General features: G+C 42.9%; 1 protein-coding gene across 2 annotated transcripts in view; it reads left to right on the forward strand.

Moving 5' to 3' along the window:
* Positions 1-23,872, forward strand: part of PIK3CD (phosphatidylinositol-4,5-bisphosphate 3-kinase catalytic subunit delta) — a 196,784-nt gene that overhangs the window by 133,205 nt on the left and 39,707 nt on the right. For both annotated transcript variants that reach the window (XM_068112234.2, XM_078775658.1), the window contains 7 exons: positions 8,046-8,145; positions 9,622-9,800; positions 11,750-11,859; positions 12,766-12,844; positions 13,242-13,409; positions 15,767-15,890; positions 22,693-22,838. In XM_068112234.2, the coding sequence (XP_067968335.1) occupies positions 8,046-8,145; positions 9,622-9,800; positions 11,750-11,859; positions 12,766-12,844; positions 13,242-13,409; positions 15,767-15,890; positions 22,693-22,838 (906 nt within the window). The remainder of the gene's footprint in view (positions 1-8,045; positions 8,146-9,621; positions 9,801-11,749; positions 11,860-12,765; positions 12,845-13,241; positions 13,410-15,766; positions 15,891-22,692; positions 22,839-23,872) is intronic.

Consider the following 23,872-nt stretch of genomic DNA (forward strand, 5'->3'; position numbering starts at 1 on the left):
TAGATGAAAATGCCGGTCGCATGTTCATTGCGGATTGGTAGATTTTGTGTTTCCGTTCTACTGGCCTTTTATCAGGGATTTTGTATTAATTGCTAAATCAGTTATATTATCCCAGAAGAAATATGGCACGACACGGCACAGACGCGCCAGAGACGCAGCGGAGACGCAGCGGAGACGCAGCACAGATGCAGCACAGACGCAGCACAGACGCAGCAGAGACGCAGCAAGAGACGCAGCAGAGACGCAGCGCACACGCAGCAGAGACGCAGCGCAAACGCAGCGCAGACGCAGCACAGACGCAGCACACACGCAGCACACACGCAGGACACACGCAGCACAGATGCAGCACAGATGCAGCATAGACACAGAACAGCACAGACACTGCACAGTATGCACATGACACATCACGGACAAGGCACGGACATGACACAGCACGGGCATGGCACGGCACAGCACAGACATGACACAGCCTGGACAGTGGACATAACACTGACACGGCCCAGGCACACTCGGACACCATCTCTTATCTTCCCCCATCCAAAACCTTGACACTCAGATCTTGCAGCCAACTCCGTTGCTTCATAACAATGCTCTGTAAAATGTTACGAACACAAAACCAAATATTTTGTAGGCCCGGTCGTGGCAAAGTCGCGCCTTCAGCCAATGATGCTACCCCGCAGCCTTGTGCTGCATATGAACAAATAATAATAATAATTGTGAAATGCGGTACATATGAGTGGCCTTATCAGTGAGTAGCCTGAATTGATTAGTCAACAAATGACAAATCATCGCTGTTTATGCAATTTGGACTTGTGGCACCAGCATCATCCGCTTCCTCCAGATTAAGATGAGCACATCAAAACAGGTTTACCTTCCTTTCCTTTTTTGTGTACAAGATCGAGGCTCGTGTAAGAGCTAACATTGATCACAAAAAGACAAACTGACACATAAAACATAAAAAAACTCCTTCGAAAAGCATCAACATAAACATTTTGAAATTAAATAAATAAATAAATTAAATAAAGCATAAACATTTTGAAAACATAAACCCCTTTTGAAAAGATCTCCCCGTACCTTCTGCATCTGCATTCCTCGCCAATCATGATCTTACTGATGCAGCATTGGGCACAAGGGTCCATCGATATATTACATACGCAAAATGTCAGGATCTTTGCCATGTGATGTTTGTGTCTCACCGCACTGTTTGTAACTGTAGTAATCTCGATACATGTTCTGTACATGCACAAAAGTAACAGTTTGCACGTGTTTACTGGATCAGGTCCTTTCGGTAAAACACTTGCATTATTCTCATCGCATCTTGTGACTCATTACAAGAGCTTTCTCGTGTTTCCACTAATTCCCTCGTGTTTTCTTGTGATCAGAATTCATTTTAATGTTCAAGGAGTGAACTGTCTGATGCTACTATACACGTTTGTTTTAAAGTTCTATTTTATATTCATGAGTTTGGTGGATTTGTCCTTTTTGTCACATATGAATTGTTTTTTTATGGTAAAAATACAAACAATTTCATTGATACTACAACAATAACAGGCTGGGTTGGTTGCTGGGTGGGAGTGTTGGTGGGTAGGAGGTCTGGGGATGATAAATTAGGCAATGTTGTTTTTCTTTATTTGAAATTTTAAACATGTTTATGTTATTTTATTGAGTTATTTGTGCACATATATAACCAGAAAGAACTCGGTAGAGCGCATACCTCCACCAGGCTGAGCGGTTTACAACTTATATCCCACCGATAGGCCGGCTGGATCTGAACCAGAATCTTCAACAATATTGAATCAATTCGTCCTTGTCTTGTCACACACCCAACCTGTCCACCAAGTTTCGTCCAAGTCCGTCCATAACGTTTTGAGATATCTTGCTCACAGACAAACAGACAGGGGGTGAAAGCACCTTCAATGGCGGATGTAATTATTGAATTCTTATTAGCCCTTGTTGGACTTAGTCCGAAACAGGGGCTTATGGATTGGGTCTCGTCCGTCCGTGCGTCCGCAACCATATCTCGGAGATGTATTGACCGATTTTGTTCATACTAAGCACAAAGACAAAACATGATATTATACATATGTACGTCATTTTCTTTCACGATGCGTTCAAAGATGGCCGACTGGCGGCCATTTTAGTTGTAAAACACCCGATGTTGAACACATCCTCAACCATTTCTTGGACATGCATTCACCAATGTTGTTCATACTTGGCACACAGATAAGGAATGATGGCTTACATATGCACGTCATTTTCATTCAACATCAGATCCAAGATGGCTGACTGGTGGTCATTTTGTTACTTAAACGTGTCCCCAACCATTTTCGGACATGCATGGTCCGATTTTGTTCAACCTTAGCACAAGCATAGCACATGATGGTTACATACATATGCACGTCATTTTTTTAGCCGCGTCGCAGACGCTGCTCATCGAGTGCCCTCTGCTGTTGTTGTTGTTGTTGTTCTTCTTGTTCTTGTTCTTGCAGAGAAGACAAAACCTCAAAGCTCCACCCATTCTGGGAACCATAGCTCCACCCATTCTGGGAGAGCCTTCATATAAACAAATATCCACCATTTTATTAACTCGCATAGCTTTGAGGCCTGTTTTGTAGGCCCGTGGTGTCTTCCTCTCTCACACAGTTTTATTTCAAATCAAATTCGATATATCATTTCATTTTTCACAGTCGCTAACATAGTTTTAGACTCGGTTGAAAAAAAACGGGAAGAAAATCCGATGAAAGTTGCCCTTTATAGAACGAAATGAATTCTCAAAGGCCTGTAACTTCAAGTCCATTGAGATTTTTTTTTTTTTAATCGCGGCATGCTCAGTCATACACTGCCCGAAATAACAGACGGGAAAATGCCGAGATATATTAAAAATTCGTCCATTTGATGACAATCGTCACGATGAAATATTTAATTTATACGTCGTCACAATAATGTGGAGAGGAGCATAGCTTCGTTCACGTGTCGCCACACACGGGAAATTGCCGAGATATATATATTTTAAATCGCGGCATGGTCAGTCATACACCGCCTGAAATAACAGACGGGAAAATGCCGAGATATATTAAAAATTCGTCGCCACACACGGGAAATTGCCGAGATATATTTTCACTTTGCACAAAAATAACATCAAGTAATCGAATCAATAGGAATGTCCTGTGCCTATAACATCGACGTTATAGGCACAGCTGCATCTAGGCATTGTGTAACATCGACGCGGCTTTTGTTTTAATTAAAACTTTTTGTACTTGTTTTGAGATTAGATACAAGATGGCCGACTGACGGCCTTTAACTCAGTACAGCAAAATTACTAAAACCACGGGGGTTATGACATTTTATGTTTTTTTTCTTCTTGTTCCTTTCAATTTGTTATTGTTAATTCCCGATAAGTAATTGTTCCTTTTTCAAATTCATGTCATTGTTCCTTTCAATTCCCGATAAGAGTGTATTCCAAACCTCATTGATGAGAAACATCAATCGCACAGTTTATAGTCTGGTCAGGGATCCAAGCCAGACTGGACAGCTCAAAGTTAAGTGCACAACCTCTGCTTCATTCTGTCAAACCCTGAAAATTAAACAAATATTACAAAACTCGATGACTCGTTAATGATACATGGGCGAGTCGACCCAAACATCGTTTTATTATCGAATTCCCAAAACAAAACCAATAGTTTGAGCAACGTGATATTTACCAGACATGATGGAGTCCAATGTGGAGTAGATCACCTCCAAGGGCTCCCTCAACATGCTGCAATCCTTTATATTCTCTGCAATTTGGGGCCCATTAATCATTGGTCTTTCTCTTCTTCTTTCTGGTTCCTCTCTAAGTTGCCAATTTTGTAATTCTTGACATCCGTTGGTTGTTCATTTTTCTCGCTCAACGTGTTCAGCCCAGTTCCATCTTCGTTTTATTAGTCACTTTCCCGGAGGGGACTATAGGTTTGCTCCCCGTCCATCCGTCCGTCTGTCCATCCGTCCCACCTGTGGTTTTCTGCACTTTTTTCCCTTACCCTTTAACATAGAGCCACCTTTAGAGGCCAATTTTCCCCGCAGAGCAGAGGTTGGCCTTTTTCGGGCACCTTGGCCCCCCTTTTGAAGCAATGTTTTATGGCCGGATGCCCTTCCTGCCACCAACACTGTTGGTCACCTCTTGCAACACACAGGGAATTGCCAGTGAGCTGGTACTCAATTTGCCGACCTCGGAAGGATGACAGGCTGAGTCAACCCCCCTGGTGTTAATTCAGCGATCGACCTGGATTCAAATTCAGGAATCCTAGGATCCCAAGCCGGCACCCTAACCGCTAAGTCAACACCAATCTCCTTAACCTTCAACATATTGAACTGAAACTTGGTACATGGCTTTATTTTGATAAGTTACAGAACAAGTTTGAGTTTCACTGCGTTTCATCAATTTTTAAAATCCGTTAAAAATTTAAAAAACATACTGGTAGGGGACATTTATTGCAAAGCAATTCTCACTGTTGTTTTATTTAATTTTAACATGTTGTTCTTGTTTAGTGTGCGATTCATTGGATTACTTGCATGCCTTTTATGCCTCCGCCGACAAAGTCGCCGGAGGCATTATGTTTTCGGGTTGTCCGTCCGTCCGTCTGAACGGGCTAAACCTCGTTTTTCTCAGCAACCATATGTCCAATTGAGACTAGACTTTCAGGGTCGGAGTGACACACATTCAGAATGTTTTTTTTAATGATAATTGTGATGTCATAGGTCACGTGGTATGGCAGCCATCTTGGATTAAAAGCAAATAATTAAAAAATTATTTCTCAGAAACCGCTGAATGGAAATAAAATGAAACTTGGCACATTGTCAAGTACTCCTAATGGGGAACAAAAGCATGATATTGATGACATCATAGGTGAAGTGGTATACCAGCCAAAAATGTTTTAATCGAATTCCTTATCCTAAAAATCTGAAATTGCATGCACATGATCTATGACCCATTTGCATTGAAATATTAAATTTATGACATCATAGGTCAGATGGTTTGGCAGCCATATTGGATTGAAGGGAAATATTAAAAAATTATATCTCTCAAACCGCTCACCCTATTGATGCGAAATTTTACAAATATCATCTAACAACACTGTTGCATATAGTTTGAAAATGATGATGTCAGAGGTCATGTGGTTTGGCAGCCATCTTGGATAGAAAAACGAACCTTATCCGATCAACACAAAACTTCACAAACGTGAACCCCTACCCATACATATGCAGAGTGATGGCATCTATCCGTTGTGGAACTATGCGGAGGCATATTGGCGACACAGTCGCATTGTTCTAGTTTTTTTAATATGCCAAGGCCACATCTTTCCACTGCTCTTTGCTTGGTGATTAACCTTCCCTCCATTGATTTTGTAAGCTACCATGTTTTGTAAGCCACCATATCATTCATTGCTGTTATTACACATTGATTGCAAACGTTATTTTTCAGACAAGAGCTCAGTTTGCTTTTCATCACTTTTCTATTTTATTTCCCAAGGGCTTCCCATCATGCCCTGGTACATCTCTCCACATCCTCAATGTGTATCAATTTCCTTTGAGCCGGCCTGAGTGAATGTAATTGCCGATTTGTTCAATTTTGAAATTCTCAATTTGAATCTCCTACTCTCTTGCATCTCACGGTTTAACATGCCTTTTGTCTTCATCATGTCCGTTTTTTGTCCGATCTTATCTGGCTTTATAAATTTAGCTCTTCCATCATGATTTTTGAAATCTTCGGAATTGTTCGGATTTAAACCATTGTCGTCTATGCTCAGCTGATATTTATTCCTTTCATTTCCCAATTTATCCCTTTGAACATTCCTCCTATTGAACGATTTTGTTGGCGTTGTGTTTGAACTTGTCTGACGCCTCTTTCGATATCGCTCTCGCGACGACCTGGGATCAGTTTCAAGGTCCCGGTTTCACCATTGTATACTTGAAGTATTGATATATCTGGAGTTGATGGTTTGCTGATGTAGAGCTTGTACAATGGCATTTATTTCCACACTGTGGAAGGCTTTCTCGTGATCAATAAATTCTAGGCACAAGAGCAATTTATTTTTTCTTGATTTTCCCAGAATCTGATTTATTTTTTGAAGGTGATTCATTGTTGAGTACGGTATTCACTTCTCAAACCTGCTTGCTCCTGTAATTGCTTGTTGTCCAGTTCAACTGTGAGTAGCTTTTGGCTTTTATTCACATATTCTAAATATTCCAGAGCAGCCCAATGGGACTCTACTTTACATCTTACCTCCTTTTTGTAGATTAGTGCGACCTATGAGTTTCTCCAGGTTAGGGGAAATTTTCCTTTTTCAGGCACTTTTAAAAGTGTTCCCAATTTATTGTGAAGCAGTTCACTTCCATCTTACATTGGAAGTCCTTTCAAAATTTTAGACACTTGGGTTTCAGCAGTTACCTTTCATTGTTTTTATGCCTCTGCAGCCAAAGGTAATGGAGGCATTATGTTTTCAGGTTGTCAGTCCATGTTTGTGTGTACCAGATTTTCTTTACCATGATAACCTGTAAACCGCTGAAGGGATTTTGACCAATCTTGGTACAATTATGTACAACTAGCAACGGTACCCGCCCTAAGGGCGGGGCTTCAATTGGGAGGCCCAAATGAAAAGGCGAAATATCAGAAATTGAAAGCTTTTATTTTATTTTAAACGATTCATATAAACATCCGTTGAATCATATCACACGCAAATCATCAAAATCTAAACAGTACATGGCGCCCATTTTGAAAAAAGATTGAATTCTGCAAAACGGAAGCGGCGGCTACACATTTTTCTCAGTCGCACGTTTATGTGTGAAGAGTGTGCGCCGAATCTGTAACATGGAAGCGGCCGCTACACCTGTTTCTCAGTCGCTTTGCACACGCTGCCATGTTACTTCGGAGCCGCATGTTTATATAGGAAGAGTTCGTCAGGAGTCGATCTACTCTCTCCTGGTACGTAGAATAAACAGTATTTGTAGAATTTCAATAAAAGCCACATCACTGTTCATATCGGTAAATATTTTTCCATCGTGTTTGGAGAAACTGGAAAATTGGAAAAATTGGAAAAACAATATAGCCTATTTTACTCCCAGGGGTCCCAGGAATACCCACCCAAAATATCGTTGCGATCGGTTGAGCCGTTTTTGCGGTACCTTCGAACGGACGGACGGACATTTGGTGAATTATAGTAAGTTAACAATTTCATGGCTGACAGGATAACTTAGGGAGTTGTGCACTCATTTTTGAAGTGTCTAAGCTGGGTTTGAACTTCAACCCAACTACAAACTTTCATCCTGGTGTTTTGCAATCCGGCTGAGGCATCAGGAGCACCGTCCATTGGAAAGACGTTAAGCTTATGGGAAGGAAGGGCCCATTTGACAGCACTGCTTGTTGGTGAACGTTAAAGATCCCATGTTGTTTTTCGTAAAGCTTAGTCGAGTTATTCTCACTGGCACCCTCAATGTGCCCTACAGGGAGCCAATAGCAAACCACGCTGTGTAACTCTCACCATGAGATTGCTTTAGCATCCCCGACACTCTGTAGAGTGGTACACTGATGACTATGATGATGTTGATGTTGATGTGGATGACGTTGATGTTGATGTTGATGTGGATGATGACAGTTTCATATTCCAGTTGTCTTTGCCCTTTTCATGCTTTTTAATGCAAACTGGATCTCATCGCTAGTCACTGGTGGGATGGCTTCTTTGTTTTTTTTGTTGTGCTTCAATTACCAGTTAATTAGACTTTTGTAATGGAGATTTGTCCATGGAATTTTTTGCCACGCTTAATAATGCGATCTCTGTTTCTGACGATGCTTCATTCTCTTATCTTAGGGCAAAAATCCCAGCATGTCCTTTTGTAGAACTCTGTAAATTATGAAACATCCTACATGTCATTTTGCGATCACCTAGACCTTTTAAAGGCGGTAATGGATCTTTTTGGGAGTTGACCCTTGAATATATGATCGCACAATCTCAGTTAAAGGTTCATTTCTCTAACTTCCTGCTTACCTTCTCTTGCCCATTTTGCTACAGGGCAGAGATGCATGACCCAACTGTCTCCTTACAGTTTGGCCTCATCCTAGAAGCGTACTGTCGTGGCAGTGTGGGACATGTGCGCTTGCTTATAAAGCAGGTGGGTAATAGGTTATTGATGCCAACACGTAACACACTGAACATGGCACACTTAACCGCACCGTACAAGCTACACCAAGTTAGTGATGCCAAGGAACCAACTGATTTGGAAAGGGCAAAGAGCACATACCTGGGTAGTTTGTCTTGCTGTGTTCGTGATCACGTGCAGGAATATCCGATTATATCAGTACTCTTTAACAGGCCTCATGTTTGGCTTCTAAGTCTGATAATTTGATATAGATGACGCATGATGGGAATCTGGATAACAGAAGTTCAGATGTTACAACTAAAAAAAAAAAACAACACCTTTAGAGGCCATTTTTCCCCGCAAAGCGGGGGTTGGCCTTTTTCGGGACCGTGGTTGTTGTTGTTTTTGGTCCCCTTTTTGAAGCAATGTTTTACGGCTGGATGCCCTTCCTGCCGCCAACCCTTTTTGTCGCCTTTTTATGACAAGCAGGGAATTACCAGTGAACTGGTACTCAATTAGCCGACCTCGGAAGGATGACAGGCTGAGTCAACCCCCCTGGCGTTAATTCAGCGATCGACCGGGATTCGAACCCAGGATCCTAGGATCCTAAGCTGGCACCCTAGCCGCTAGCCCAACACCAGTTACAACTGACGGCGGTTAAACTGCATCGGTATTACAAGTTGACTATGTGTGCTTTTTTTTTTAACCTCAAACATCTTTGATATTCATAATTCCATTTGTTGATTTCTATAAGCTGTTCATTGTTTCTTGTAAGCAAATTGCTATCTTTTCAATTGATATTGCTGTCCATTCAATTGACATGTTTGATCAACTCAAAGTTGGCAAAGGTATCTTGTATCCCAAAAAAAAAAAAAAAAAAAAAAAGGTATCGTGGGAAGCAAAGTAATTGATAACACGTCACTTATGAAAGGTCAGGTGGTGGTAACTCAATTTTGGGATGGAAAAATATTTTAGTTGGTAGTGTACTCACCATTTCACCGTTTAGTCTGCGTTCAATCCCCGATGCCGTCACACTTTACTCTAAACCTCCATTCTGAGATAATACCAGCATGTGGCGCTGCATCTCAGAGCACATCATCTGTCGGATGTAGTTGTAGAGCCCGCTGTCTTGTCTGACCATGTATGTTAAGGTTTCTGCAGCATCTCTTAAAGAGAATGGCCATTTGTATGCTGCTACCCAGGTCAAATTCCCTACTTGAGGTTAGCTGTACAAATGGGACATCCAGCATTAGGTGGGCATTTTGAATCCAGGCATGGCACAGGCATGCTGGGCCAAATGGTCTTCACAAGTTCCTTCATTACCTCGTGATGGTTTGGGATTTTGCATGAACGCAGCTTGGCATTATAGCTCTGCACATACCCTCTGGCCGAGATGTGTGTGGAAGAAGTAACTTTTGCCTCTTTGAAAAAAATTATATGAAGGAAGAAGTTGATGTTAAGGTGAAAACAACATAGTGTAACGTATTGTTTCTCACATCTTCCCCGAAGTGTGAGGCTCTTGGAAAACTGAAGGCCATTAACGCCATTGTTAAGACATCTTCGCTCAAGGCTACAAAGACTAAAGTGACAGAAATGATGCATCTTGCCCTTTCGCACAAAACATACAACGAGCCTCTTTCCGATGTGCAGAGTCCTCTGAGGCCAAATGCCACCCTCGAGAACCTTTGGTGAGAACATTTTAGGATGTATCAAGGAATGATGACACAGACGTGTGATGTAAATATATGTATATACAGCGCTTTCAGAAAGTATTCACACCTCTTGACTTTTTCACATTTTGTTGTGCTACAGCCTGGATTTAAAATGGATTAAATTGCATTTTAATCCATAAAAATTGCATTTTTTTTGTCACGGATCTACACATAATACCCCATAATGTCAAAGGGGAATTTTTGTTTTAGAAAGTTTTACAAATTAATTAAGAATGAAAAGCTGAAATGTCTCGAGTCAATAAGTATTCAACCCCTTTGCTATGACATTCCAAATTGAGCTCAGGTTCATTCACTTTCCTTTGATCATTCTTGAGATGTCTTTACAACCTGATTGGAGCCCACCTGTGGCCAATTCAATTGACTGGACATGATTGAGAAAGAAACACACTTTTCTATATAAGGTCCCACAGTTGACAGTGCATGTCGGAGCAGAAACTCTACCATGAAGTCCGAGGAACTGTCCATATTACTCCACGATAGAATTATGAGGAATAGATCTGGGGAAGGGTATAAAACAATTTCTAGAGTGTTGAAAGTTCCCAAGAGCACAGTGAGCTCCATCATTAGAAAATGGAAAGAATATAGAACTACTTGGACTCATTCGAGAGCTGGTCGTCCAACCAAACTGAGCAACCACTCTGACAGCTACTTAGCTCCTTGGCTGAGATGGGAGAACCTGCCGGAAGGACAACAGTCTCTGCAGCACTTCACAAATCTAGGCTTTGTGTGAAATTTGCCAGATGGAAGCCACTCCTGAGAAAAAGGCACATGATAGCACACCTGGAGTTTTCAAAAAAAGCATGTGAAAGACTCTGAGAGCATGAGGCAAAACATTTTGTGGTCTAATGAGACTAACTTTAAACTGTTTGGCCTGAATGCAAAGTGCTAGGTCTGGCAGAAACCGAGTACAGCTCATCACCCATCTAACACAATCCCTACTGTGAAGCACGCTGGTGGCATCATCATGCTACGGGGATGCTTTTCAGTAGCAGGGACTGGGAGACTTGTAAGGATAGAGGGACCAATGAATGCAGCCAAATACAGGTAAATCCTTGAGGAGAACCTGCTTCAGAGTGCAAAAGACCTTAGACTAATGTAAAGATTTACGTTCCAACAGGACAATGACCCCAAGTATACAGCCAAAGCAACACTGGAATAGCTTCATAAAAAGAACGTCAAAGTCCTTGAGTGGCCCGGCCAAAGCCCAGACGTGAATCCCATTGAGAATCCGTGGAAAGACTTGAAGATTGCTGTTCACGGACGCTCCCCATCCAACTTGACAGAGCTTTGGCAAATCTGCAAAGAAGAATGGGAGAAACTCCCCAAATCCAGATGTGCAAAGCTGATACAGACATACCTAAGAAGATTCGAAGCTGTAATCTCTGCCAAAGGCACTTCTACAAAGTATTGACTCAGGGGGATGAATATGGAAATTTATGTAAATTAGATATTTTTGGATATCATTTTAAATAAATTCGTAAAAAGTTCTAAAAACATGTTTTGACGTTGTCATTATTGGGTTTTTTGTGTAGATTTGCGACAAAAATATCAATTTAATCCATTTTTAGTTCAGGCTGTAACACAATAAAATGTGAAAAAGACAAGGGTTGTGAATACTTTCTGAAGGCACTGTACATTTTGCAGACAATATTTTGTATTAAATACATTCGATGTTGTTTCTCTTCTACTTATCTCCTTTCTCTCTCGTGCTTTCTAAAATTTGACCTTTAATTTTCCATTTGACCTTTAATTGCAATCAAACGTAACAATGGGTTTACATCTAATGTTGGTGGAGGCATATCCACCGATGCATTCGTGTCAAATTCTATTTTCTGTTTTTTGAAGTTGCATATGTTTTGGAAATTCATAATTTATTTGTCATATTATATTTCTCACTCTTCCAGTGTACCAAAGTGTAAATTTATGAACTCCAAGATGAAGCCGTTGTGGATGGTTTATACGTCAGGCATCCACGACTTGGAACCAACTGGTGTCATTTTCAAAAATGGAGATGGTAACATTTCTCTCTTTTTCTGTTTTTCTGAATGTTTTTACTCCCGAAAGGGAATGCCATCTTTGTTGAGCAGATACTGTGACCGTATTATGACAAACTATTGGCCTGATTTTTTTTACTCCTTTTTTACTATGACCACATGATGCAAGATCATCATCTTGCATCACGTGGATGCATCACGTAGCTGCAAGAGCAGGATTTTTTTTTTAATTTTCAAGGAAGCCAGTGAGAGGTCACCTGCTCTTCATGAAAAATACCATGGGATCATTAACATCTAACGATAGCAGACAAGACACCCAGTTTACCATCCATCTGCGGGATGGCACACACATCTTGGGCCAAGATTCAAACCCAGGTTAGACAGCTCAGAGGTGAATGTGGATACCTTGAGGCCATCCTTCATTCATTTATTGACATGCAGCCTGTGATTGCTTGGCTGCATCATTTTCTGGGGGCGAGGCTGAGCTGCTGAGGCAATGTCCTCATTACCATTTACCTGGTACTCATTTTGCTGACCTCGGAAGGATGACAGGTTGAGTCGACCATGTGGCCTGAACTCGAGACCCTGTAGGATATTAAGCCGGCCACCTTAACCATTAAGTCAACACCAGTCTTGAGGCCATCCTGCTAGCCCAGGACTAATTTTGTGTCCTTCCTTTCTTTTGATTCCATTGAAGGTTGAAGAAATTTAGTGCCAGAAAATGTGACACATGATCTTACTCGATGTTGGACAATCACGCATTAACTAAAATTGGAGGTGATGTTCGATTGCTGTAAATACGATTAAGAATGAAAGCTCCGCAAACACTCTCATGGTTTCCTCATGCTTCACAAGTGTGTTGTATGCTGTCTAGATGTTGATTGCTTGGTTATCATTTTGACTGAGTCTATTTGTTGACACGATAGATTTACGGCAAGACATGCTTACGCTGCAGATGCTACGACTCATGGACAGTATGTGGAAACAGGAAGGCCTGGACCTCAGGTGTGCTGCTGGAAACCTTAATTTGTCCTTCACACTGACCATCCTTCATCATTATTGATATGCTATTTTTGAACTTTCAACTTTTTTCGTTTATAACATCTGGGATATCGTGTTTTGAAGCTTTATCTCCAGGCACTCTTTGCCCTTTTCGAAAGGCCCTTCAAAGCAAGTGAGCTTCTGCAATAAAATTGTCATGCGATTCAATTTGTGTTCAGCAATTGGCAAATTGTGCACACTGCTCGGTCTCAAAGGAAAGCTTCATCCTAAAAGCGAAAGTGTTGCATATTTCTGTTGTCTGGTGACCAGTTGATTTCATGTTTCTTTGACATCTTATGTATCTGTATGCATGCTACTCTCCTTTGGGTGATTGCCTGATATGCACTTCCATCACCCACAGAATCATCCCTTACGCTTGCCTGTCCACGGGAGACAAGACGGGCTTAATAGAGGTCGTGCAGAAGGCAGAGACAATTGCAAACATACAGCTGAATAAGAGCAATCTGGCTGCTACGGCCGCTTTCAACAAAGATGCGATACTGAACTGGCTGAAGCACAAAAATTCAGGGTGAGAGTTCAAGGCTATCTTCAGAAAAACATGCATTGTCTGGTAGGCCTCATTGGCCGTCTCATAGGCCATACGCAGCTTGGCTGGTAGGCCTCAGCTGGGGCAATTCATGCAATCCTTCATGAAAATCTACTGCCAAACTGTGGCTCTACTTGGCTTGGCTGGTCGGCCTCACTTTGGATACTTATTCGATCATCTGTTTGAAGTCTTGCATTTTACCCTCATCCTTTTGCATTGTGACAAGCCTGGTGTTGGCTTAGTGGTTATGGTGCCGGCTTGGGATCCTAGGATCCTGGTTTCGAATCCCGGTCGATCGCTGAATTAACACCAGGGGGGTTGACTCAGCTTGTCATCCTTCCGAGGTTGGCAAATTGAGTACCAGTTCACTGGTAATTCCCTGTGTGTCGCAAGATGCGACTAACAGGGTTGGCGGCAGGAAGGGCATCCGGCCATAAAATATTGCTTCAAAAAGGGGACCACGGTGCCCGAAAAAGGCCAACCCCTGCTCTGCAGGGAAAAATGGCCTCTAAAGGTGGTGCTTTTGCATTGTGACTTTGTTTTTGTCCCCTGTCACACAGCGTAGCGAAAGGGGGACTGGCTTTCCCCTCCGTCCGTGTGTCCGTCCGTCCGTGCGTGCGTGCGGGCGTGCGTGCGGGCGTGCGTGCGGGCGTGCGCGTGCACGTGCGTGCGTGCGTAAGCGAAGGACCGCATTCGAATTTGGTGTGTGGGTGCAACCCACGTCAAAATCCAAGATGGCCGCCGCCATGTATGTCTGATGCCATGTATGTCTGAACTTTGTAACCTGAATATCGTGAAAAATAAGCGAAGTACCAACTTCTAATCTGGTGTGTGGGTGTATCTAGGCATAAGGAAGAACGCATTTGAAAATTGCGTCGCCACGTCAAAATCCAAGATGGCCGCCACCATATATATGTCTGAAACTTGTGAGCAAAATATCTCGAAGAATAAGCGAAGTACCAACTTCTAATCTGGTGTGTGGGTGTATCTAGGCACAAGGAAGAACGCTCTTTAAAATTGCGTCGCCACGTCAAAATCCAAGATGGCCGCCGCCATGTATGTCTGAACCTTGTGAGATGAATATCTTGAAAAATAAGCGAAGTACCAACGTCTAATTTGGTGTGTGGGTGTATCTCGGCATAAGGAAGAACGCTATTGAAAATTGGGTTGCCACGTCAAAATCCAAGATGGCCACCACCATATATATGTCTGAACCTTGTGAGCGAAATATCTTGAAAAATAAGCGAAGTACCAACTTCTAATCTGGTGTGTGGGTGTATCTCGGCATAAGGAAGAACGCTATTGAAAATTGGGTCGCCACGTCAAAATCCAAGATGGCCGCCGCCATATATATGTGTGAACCTTGAGCGAAATATCTTGAAAAATAAGCGAAGTACCAACTTCTAATCTGGTGTGTGGGTGTATCTCGGCATAAGCAAGAACGCTGTTTAAAATTTGGTCGCCACGTCAAAATCCAAGATGGCCGCCGCCATGTATGTCTGAACCTTGTGAGATGAATATCGTGAAAAATAAGCGAAGTACCAACTTCTAATTTGGTGTGTGGGTGTATCTCGGCATAAGGAAGATCGCTATTGTATATTGGGTCGCCACGTCAAAATCCAAGATGGCCGCCTTGCGTCTTCCACTTTGTCAATCACATCACTTCACCGACGGGGGACCTCGGCGTAACGCTTGTCCACCTTGTTTTTGCTGTGAGCTCCTTTCTGTGACCTTTGCATTGTGATGCTGTAAGGATAAAAAAAAAAAATGCTTCGAGCAAAGGTTTTTTTATGTGTACATAGTCGAGGCTTGTGGAAGAGTTAGTGCGAGTACACTGAATGGATTAGGATGCAGTAGGACAAAAGGAACAGCAGAGGGAGGGGGAACACCAACAATAGAGCCAAAGGCCAAGACAGAGGCAGGTGGACAAACAATTGGCGTGGGGAGGGATGGGGGACAGGAGAGGATGCATGTGGTAGACAAGATGGATGCAGAAAGGAACTCTCAGGAGGGAAAGCTGGAAATTTGAAGGAGGAGGGATTTAGTTGGTAGGCTGGGGGTTAAAGAGGGTAGAAAAGATCATGGCTTTGGATTGGGGACGATCTGGGATGGTGGTGAACAGCTGTCCTGAAGACCTTGACTGAAGAATGAGATTGTAGAGGATGTGATGTTCCATCGCTTGTTCACGTGCTTTCAAAGTTTCTGAGGATTCGATTTTTTTTCATTCATAAAACGCAGGAAAAATGTATTTGTTTTGTTGAATATTCTCATCTAAGAAAGAAGTTTGTGTTTTCTTTCCCTTTGGGATTTATTTTAATCTGCTATGTTGTGGTTTGCAGAGACCTGTTGGACCGTGCAATTGAAGAGTTCACACTCTCGTGCGCTGGATACTGCGTAGCAACCTACGTACTGGGTATCGGGGACCGGCACAGCGACAACATCATGATACGAGAGACTGGACAGGTAAGTCGTAATTATGTAATGTTGATGTCTCTCACCTGTGCACCTCATGACTGGTGACTATGGGCTGATGGTCATCTCTCGAGGTTGTAGTTAAGACCTCTGCTGATTTGGGGGAAACCCCCTGGGAGCACACTTATTCAAAATCGAAAATCTAATACTGAGCGATCCTGCGGACCATCGAGTATATAAGGACTGCATTGGGATTCAGAGCAATAGGTTAGTAAATAAGGGACAAGTAGGGATCTGAAGTTTCAGGGGGTAACCTCTCTTGGGAGCCCCCATGATCCGAAATCTAAAAATGTAAGACCGACTGATCATGCAGACAATTGAGTAGAAGGGCTGTATCGGGTTTCAGAGCAATCGGTTGGTAAATAAGAGAAAAGTAGGGATCCAAAGTTTCAGAGGGTAACCCCTCCTGGATGCCCCCATGATCCCAAAATAAAAAAAATCTAAACCTGGGCGAATGTGTGGGCCATCAAGTAGAAGGGATGTATTGGGTTTCTGAGTGGTCGATTGGTAAATAAATAATGGATGAGTATGGATCCAAAGTTTTTTTGTTTTTTATTTATTTATTTTTTTGTACACTGAATCGAGGCTCGTGAAAGAGTTGACATTTACTTCACAAACAAATCAACCAGACAAACAAAATATATAAAAAGAGGGAGCGGAAGACAAGAGAATGGGAAGCACGCAAACACTTGAGAGCACACAACATTTAAGAGCAGGGAGATGTGTGGGAGGGAGAGGGCTTGGGGGGAGGAGGCGTGGGAAGGGGGGGGGGGGGGGGTGGGAGAAGTATAAAACACAAGGACACCAAGGACTTCCAGGACAGAAGTTGGTATTTCAAAAAGTGGAATTGGGGTGAAATTATCGGGGATAGAAAAGATCAAGGTTTTGGATGGGGGAAGATAAGAGATGGTGGTGAACAGCTGTTTTAAAGACCTGGAGGGTGGAGTGGGATTGAAGAGAGTGAGGGAGTTTGTTCCAGAGGTGGGAGAAAAGAGGAATGAAGGAGTGAAGGTGAGCAGAGAGTCTTGATTTTGGCAGTTTAACCATAAGAGGGTTGCAGGCAGATCTTGTGCGACCTGTAGGAATATTTGCGGGACAGAGCCCAGAGAGAGCTGGGGGGGCAAGGTCAGAGAGGAGTCGGTAGAAGACGGAAAGACCACCAACCTGCCTGCGGTGAGTGAGTAAGAGGCCCTTGGAGTTAGCTTCATTGCGGGAGATTCCAATGATTCTGAATGCTTTGCTTTCAACAGCGTGAAGACGAGCTAGGTGTGAGGCAGGAGCACCAGCCCAGAGGGGAGAGCAGTATTCCATTGAGCTGCGGACGAAAGCCTTGTACGTGGTGAGGAGCTCAGGTGTGCCAAGGAAGGACTTCGCACGACGGAGGATGCCCAGTCGGCGACTGGCTTTGGAGGCCAGATTTGAAATGTGGTTTTCCCAGGAAAGATCATGGCAGATAGTGAGACCCAAAAGTTTGAGTGACAGAACTTCTTGGAGAGGATTATTCAGAAAGTAGATGGGAGGGTTGTCCAGTCGGTCTTTTCGGAGAGACATCGTAAGAGTGTGAGATTTGTCAGGATTGAAAGACATGTTCCACTTGTTTGCCCAGTCTGTTATTTTTTCCAGGTCTGCAGAGAGTGAGGAGGCTGCAGACTGCCGATCTGAGGGATGAAGAATGGAGCGACAGAGAGTAGAGTCATCAGCAAAGAGATACAGAGGATTTTCAAGAGAGTCGGAGAGATCATTGATGAAGACCAGAAAAAGCACAGGGCCCAGAACACTGCCTTGGGGAACTCCAGCCTGAACAGGAAGAGGAGATGAGAGAAACCCATTCAGGGCCACACGTTGACTACGACTAGAGAGGAAGTCCGCCAGCCATGCGTGGAGATTTCCATGGATGTTGGTTGGGGGTTAACCCAAAGTTGTTTGGGGGTTAACCCCCCTGGGAGCTCCCATGATCCGAAATAAAAAAAATCGAAGCCTGGATGATTGTGCGGGCTACTATCTTGTATTCATATGTCAAGTTTCAGAACAATCAGCCTGGTGATAAGGGGGGAGTAGCAAAAGTAGCAAAAAGTTAATGGATGGACGGCCAACCGGACAGACATATATCTGTACATCATGACCCATTTTACAAGTTCATCTCTTCGAGAATGGATATGAGATGACCGAACAAGTGAACCCTCCATTGAGCTGTCTGGTCATTGGTCTGAATCTTGGTGTAACTATTTCTGGTCTTCATCAATGATCTCTCTGACTCTCTGGAAAATCCTCTCTATCTCTTTGCTGATGACTCCACTCTCTGCCACTCCATTCCTCATCCCTCAGATCGGCAGTCTGCAGCCTCCTCACTCTCTGCAGACCTGGACAAAATCACAGACTGGTCAAAGAAGTGGAACATGTCTTTCAATCCTGACAAATCTCACACTCTTACTATGTCTCTCCGAAAAGACCGACTGGAAAACCCTCCCATCCACTTTCTCAACAATCCTCTCCAAGAAGTTCTGTCACTCAAGCTTTTGGGTCTTACTATCTGCCATGATCTTTCTTGGGAAAACTACATTTCCAAGCTGGCCTCCAAAGCCAGTCGCCGACTGGGCATCCTCCGTCGTGCGAAGTCTTTCCTTGGCACACCTGAGCTCCTCACCACATACAAGGCTTTAATCCGCAGCTCAATGAAATACTGTTCCCCCCTCTGGGCCGGTGCTCCTGTCTCACACCTAGCTCGGCTTCACGCTGTTGAAACCAAAGCTTTCAGAATCATTGGAACCTCCTGCGATGAAGCTAACTCCGAGGGCCTTTCACTCACTCACCGCAGGCAGGTTGGTGGTCTTTCTGTCTTCTACCGACTCCTCTCCGGCATTGCTCCCCCAGCTCTCTCTGTGCTCTGTCCTCCAAATATTTCTACAGGTCGCACAAGATCTGCCTGCAACCCTCTTATGGTTAAACTGCCAAAATCTCGGCTCTCTGCTCACCTTCACTCTTTCATTCCCCCTTTTTCCCACCTCTGGAACAAACTCCCCCACTCCCTTCAATCCCACTCCTCCCTCCAGGTCTTTAAAACAGCTGTTCACCACCATCTCTTATCTTTCCCATCCAAAACCTTGATCTTTTCTACCCCCGCTAATTTTCATCCCAGATACACTTTTTTGAAATTCCAACTTCTTTTCTGTAAGTCCTTGCAGTGTCCATATGTTTTATACCTCTCCCACCTCCCCCCAAGCCCTCTCCCTCCCACAGTTCTCTCGATGTCCTTGCTCTCAAATGTTGTGTTTGTGTCCTTCCTCTTCTCTCCCCATCTTGTCTACCGCTCCCCTTATTTTGTGTTTTGTGTGTCGGTTTTTTTTTTGTGTGATTAATGTTAGCTCTTTCACGAGCCTCGATCTTGTATACAAAAAAAAATTATTCCTACAGGTCGCAACAAAACAAAACTAAATCCAGTTTCAGAATCGAGCATCATTTATTTCTTGCACAGTACTGGCAGGGATTGCTGCATAATGGAGCACATTGTTTCCGACATTAAAACGACTGTCCCATTATGTAGACATATCAATGAGCTTGATTTGTCCCCACAACCTCTGAGATTCTACATTGGTATCCTCATTACGAGGCAACATCTGTTTGGATGGGAAAAGGGTGGAGTAACCATGAGGGGAAGAGGAATGATGAGGAGGGAAATAACAAACAAGACACTTGGGGGATTTGTGGGGAGGGAGTTGGTTGATTGGGGTGGTGGAGTACAATTGGATGGGGTTAAATTAACACGGTTTAGGCGTTCACACCTGAGACCCACACCTACTGTATAAGAATCGGAACATTTCAATATCCCATCAGCAGAACATGTATACAACACCCATGGATCACATCCATCGAATCCCAATGTACCTACCATTTCTGTCTGCATCTCTTTACTCCTTGACCCCCATTTTTTTCTACATACCTATCCAATTAAATTTCGACTAGAAAGTATCTCAAGATGCAAACCCGTCCACATCCGCTTTGCACCCGAGTTAAACCTGAAGGAAACAACCGCTAAAATAATTGTTAAATTTCTTCCATATTGTCATCATAAGGGGTTGTTGAAAATTTGATGACAACAGGTGAAATTGTAAAACGGTTATGCCCTGAACACACACACACACACACCTCCTTGGAATGAAATTTGAGAATAATAAATCTTCACAGCTAGTTCCATGAACCATGATCCCTTACTGAAATGAGGATGGATACCTCGAGACCCGGGAGGGCTCCGTTCCACCTTCCGAAACCCGTATATGGAGATAACAACCAATGACACACAACCTCAATTGAAAAACCCCACATCCTGCTGCGCAAGAGTGTACTCGCGACTAGTCGACCACTATACCCCATAATATGTTTTCACCATTGTTTGTGTCTGTATGTCTGTCTATTTCGCTGGGAGCAGGAAATTTCAAAAAGTTATTTACGGATTCTGACGAAACTTGGTGGACAGGTTGGGTGTGTGATTAGGACGAATTGAATATGGATCCGGCTACTATGATTTTCGTGATTCTTCACCATTGAGAGAAGGGGCCAAAACGATATATGGTATCGGACAATTTCTCAAATTTTATTTGGACGGATTATGACAAATCTTGGTGGCTGGGTGGTTAGATGACATTAACAAGCCGACTCGATGCAGATCTGACATATCAGTGGGCCTAGCCTTGCCTGCATCGTGATTGGCTTGACCTGCTGAAAACACTATGTTTTTTTATGCTACTTTCACATACGATGGACTTTTTACAATTTTTTTGCCTGCACCGTGATTGGCTTGACGCTGCTGAAAACATAATATGTTTTTTACGCTACTTTCACATACGATGGACTTTTTACAATTTTTTTTGCCTGCATCGTGATTGGCTTGACCTGCTGAAAACATAATATGTTTTTTACGCTACTTTCACATATGATGGACTTTTTACAATTGTTTTTGCCTGCATCGTGATTGGCTTGACCTGCTGAAAACATGTTTTTTACGCTACTTTCACATACGATGGACTTTTTACAATTTTTTTGCCTGCATCGTGATTGGCTTGACCTGCTGAAAACATAATATGTTTTTTACGCTACTTTCACATATGATGGACTTTTTACAATTTTTTTTGCCTGCATCGTGATTGGCTTGACCTGCTGAAAACATGTTTTTTACGCTACTTTCACATACGATGGACTTTTTACAATTTTTTTGCCTGCATCGTGATTGGCTTGACCTGCTGAAAACACAATATGTTTTTTACGCTACTTTCACATACGATGGACTTTTTACAATTTTTTTGCCTGCATCGTGATTGGCTTGACCTGCTGAAAACATGTTTTTTACGCTACTTTCACATACGATGGACTTTTTACAATTTTTTTGCCTGCATCGTGATTGGCTTGACCTGCTGAAAACATAATATGTTTTTTACGCGACTTTCACATACGATGGACTTTTTACAATTTTTTTGCCTGCACCGTGATTGGCTTGACGCTGCTGAAAACAGAATATGTTTTTTACGCGACTTTCACATACGATGGACTTTTTACAATTTTTTTTGCCTGCATCGTGATTGGCTTGACCTGCTGAAAACACTATGTTTTTTACGCTACTTTCACATACGATGGACTTTTTACAATTGTTTTGCCTGCATCGTGATTGGCTTGACCCTGCTGAAAACACAATATGTTTTTTACGCTACTTTCACATACGATGGACTTTTTACAATTTTTTTTGCCTGCATCGTGATTGGCTTGACCTGCTGAAAACACAAGATGTTTTTTACGCTACTTTCACATACGATGGACTTTTTACAATTTTTTTTGCTTGCATCATGATTGGCTTGACCTGCTGAAAACACTGTTTTTTTACGCGACTTTCACATATGATGGACTTTCTACAATTTTTTTTGCCTGCATCGTGATTGGCTTGACCTGCTGAAAACACAATGTTTTTTACGCTACTTTCACACACGATGGACTTTTTACAATTTTTTTGCCTGCATCGTGATTGGCATGACCTGCTGAAAACACAATATGTTTTTTACGCTACTTTCACATATGATGGACTTTCTACAATTTTTTTTGCCTGCATCGTGATTGGCTTGACCTGCTGAAAACACAATATGTTTTTTACGCTACTTTCACATATGATGGACTTTCTACAATTTTTTTTGCCTGCATTGTGATTGGCTTGACCTGCTGAAAACACAATATGTTTTTTACGCTACTTTCACATACGATGGACTTTTTACAATTTTTTTTGCTTGCATCATGATTGGCTTGACCTGCTGAAAACACTGTTTTTTTACGCGACTTTCACATATGATGGACCTTCTACAATTTTTTTTGCCTGCATCGTGATTGGCTTGACCTGCTGTAAACACAGTTTTTTTTTTAGGCTACTTTCACATACTATTGACTTTTTACAATTTTTTAGTATGTGCTGCCTTAAAAGGGGCTCATTTTAATGCATACATCACCTTGCCGAGACAATGTTTGTGGGTTATTTCATGCACATAGTGCACTAATAAGAAACGTTTTTCACTTTCTTGTTGTTTATTCATGGTGAGGTTGGCGGCGGCTCACTATGGAGCCTCATTAAAAACGAATCCTCTCCAGCACTGCAGATGCACGAGTGTGTAGTGGGTGTGATGGCGACAGGCCATGTTCGGTGTCCAACTTCAGTGCAGACTTCTCTTTAGTTGTTTCCTCCGATGCTGTGCATACGTATTGTGCGTTACGGGCGGTCGCTTTGCTCTCAACAATCCAGACGATTAATGTTTGTGCATTCCAGCTCTTCCATATCGACTTTGGACACTTCTTGGGAAACTTTAAAAGCAAGTTTGGTATCAAACGGGAGCGAGTTCCTTTCATACTCACGTACGACTTCGTGCACGTCATCCAAGAAGGAAAGACCAACAACGGCGTCAAGTTTGACAGGTGTAGTACTTCCGTTCTTTGGCTTTGCTGTGTCGTAACATTGGGGTGTGATTATATCAGTGAAATGGGTTAGATCATGGGGGAAGGGTGGTTATATGATTGGGGTGTGATTATATCAGTGAAATGGGGGAGGGGATGGTTATATGATTGGGGGTGTGGTTATATCAGTGAAATGGGGTTATATCATGGGGGAGGGGATGGTTATATGATTGGGGGTGTGGTTATATCAGTGAAATGGGGTTAGATCATGGGGGAAGGGTGGTTATACGATTGGGGGTGTGGTTATATCAGTGCAATGGGGTTAGATCATGGGGGAGGGGATGGTTATATGATTGGGGGTGTGGTTATATCAGTGCAATGGGGTTAGATCATGGGTAGGGGGTGGTTAGATGACTGGGGGTGTGGGTACATCAGTGAAATGGGGTGAGATCATGGGGGCGGGGATGGTTAGATGATTGGGGGTGTGGTTATATCAGTGAAATGGGGTTAGCTCATGGGGGCGGGGATGGTTAGATGATTGGGGGTGTGGTTATATCAGTGAAATGGGGTGAGCTCATGGGGGCGGGGATGGTTAGATGATTGGGGGTGTGGTTATATCAGTGAAATGGGGTGAGCTCATGGGGGAGGGGTGGTTAGATGATTGGGGGTGTGGTTACATCAGTGAAATGGGGTTAGCTCATGGGAGCGGGGATGGTTAGATGATTGGGGGTGTGGTTATATCAGTGCAATGGGGTTAGATCATGGGGGAGGGGATGGTTATACGATTGGGGGTGTGGTTATATCATTGAAATGGGGTGAGCTCATGGGGGCGGGGATGGTTAGATGATTGGGGGTGTGGTTACATCAGTGAAATGGGGTTATATCATGGGGGAGGGGATGGTTATATGATTGGGGGTGTGGTTATATCAGTGAAATGGGGTTAGATCATGGGGGAAGGGTGGTTATATGATTGGGGGTGTGGTTGTATCAGTGAAATGGGGTTATATCATGGGGGAGGGGATGGTTATATGATTGGGGGTGTGGTTGTATCAGTG

This window comes from Myxine glutinosa, chromosome 4, assembly GCF_964187855.1.
Source record: "Myxine glutinosa chromosome 4, kmMyxGlut1.1, whole genome shotgun sequence".
Taxonomy (NCBI): Eukaryota; Metazoa; Chordata; class Myxini; order Myxiniformes; family Myxinidae; genus Myxine; species Myxine glutinosa.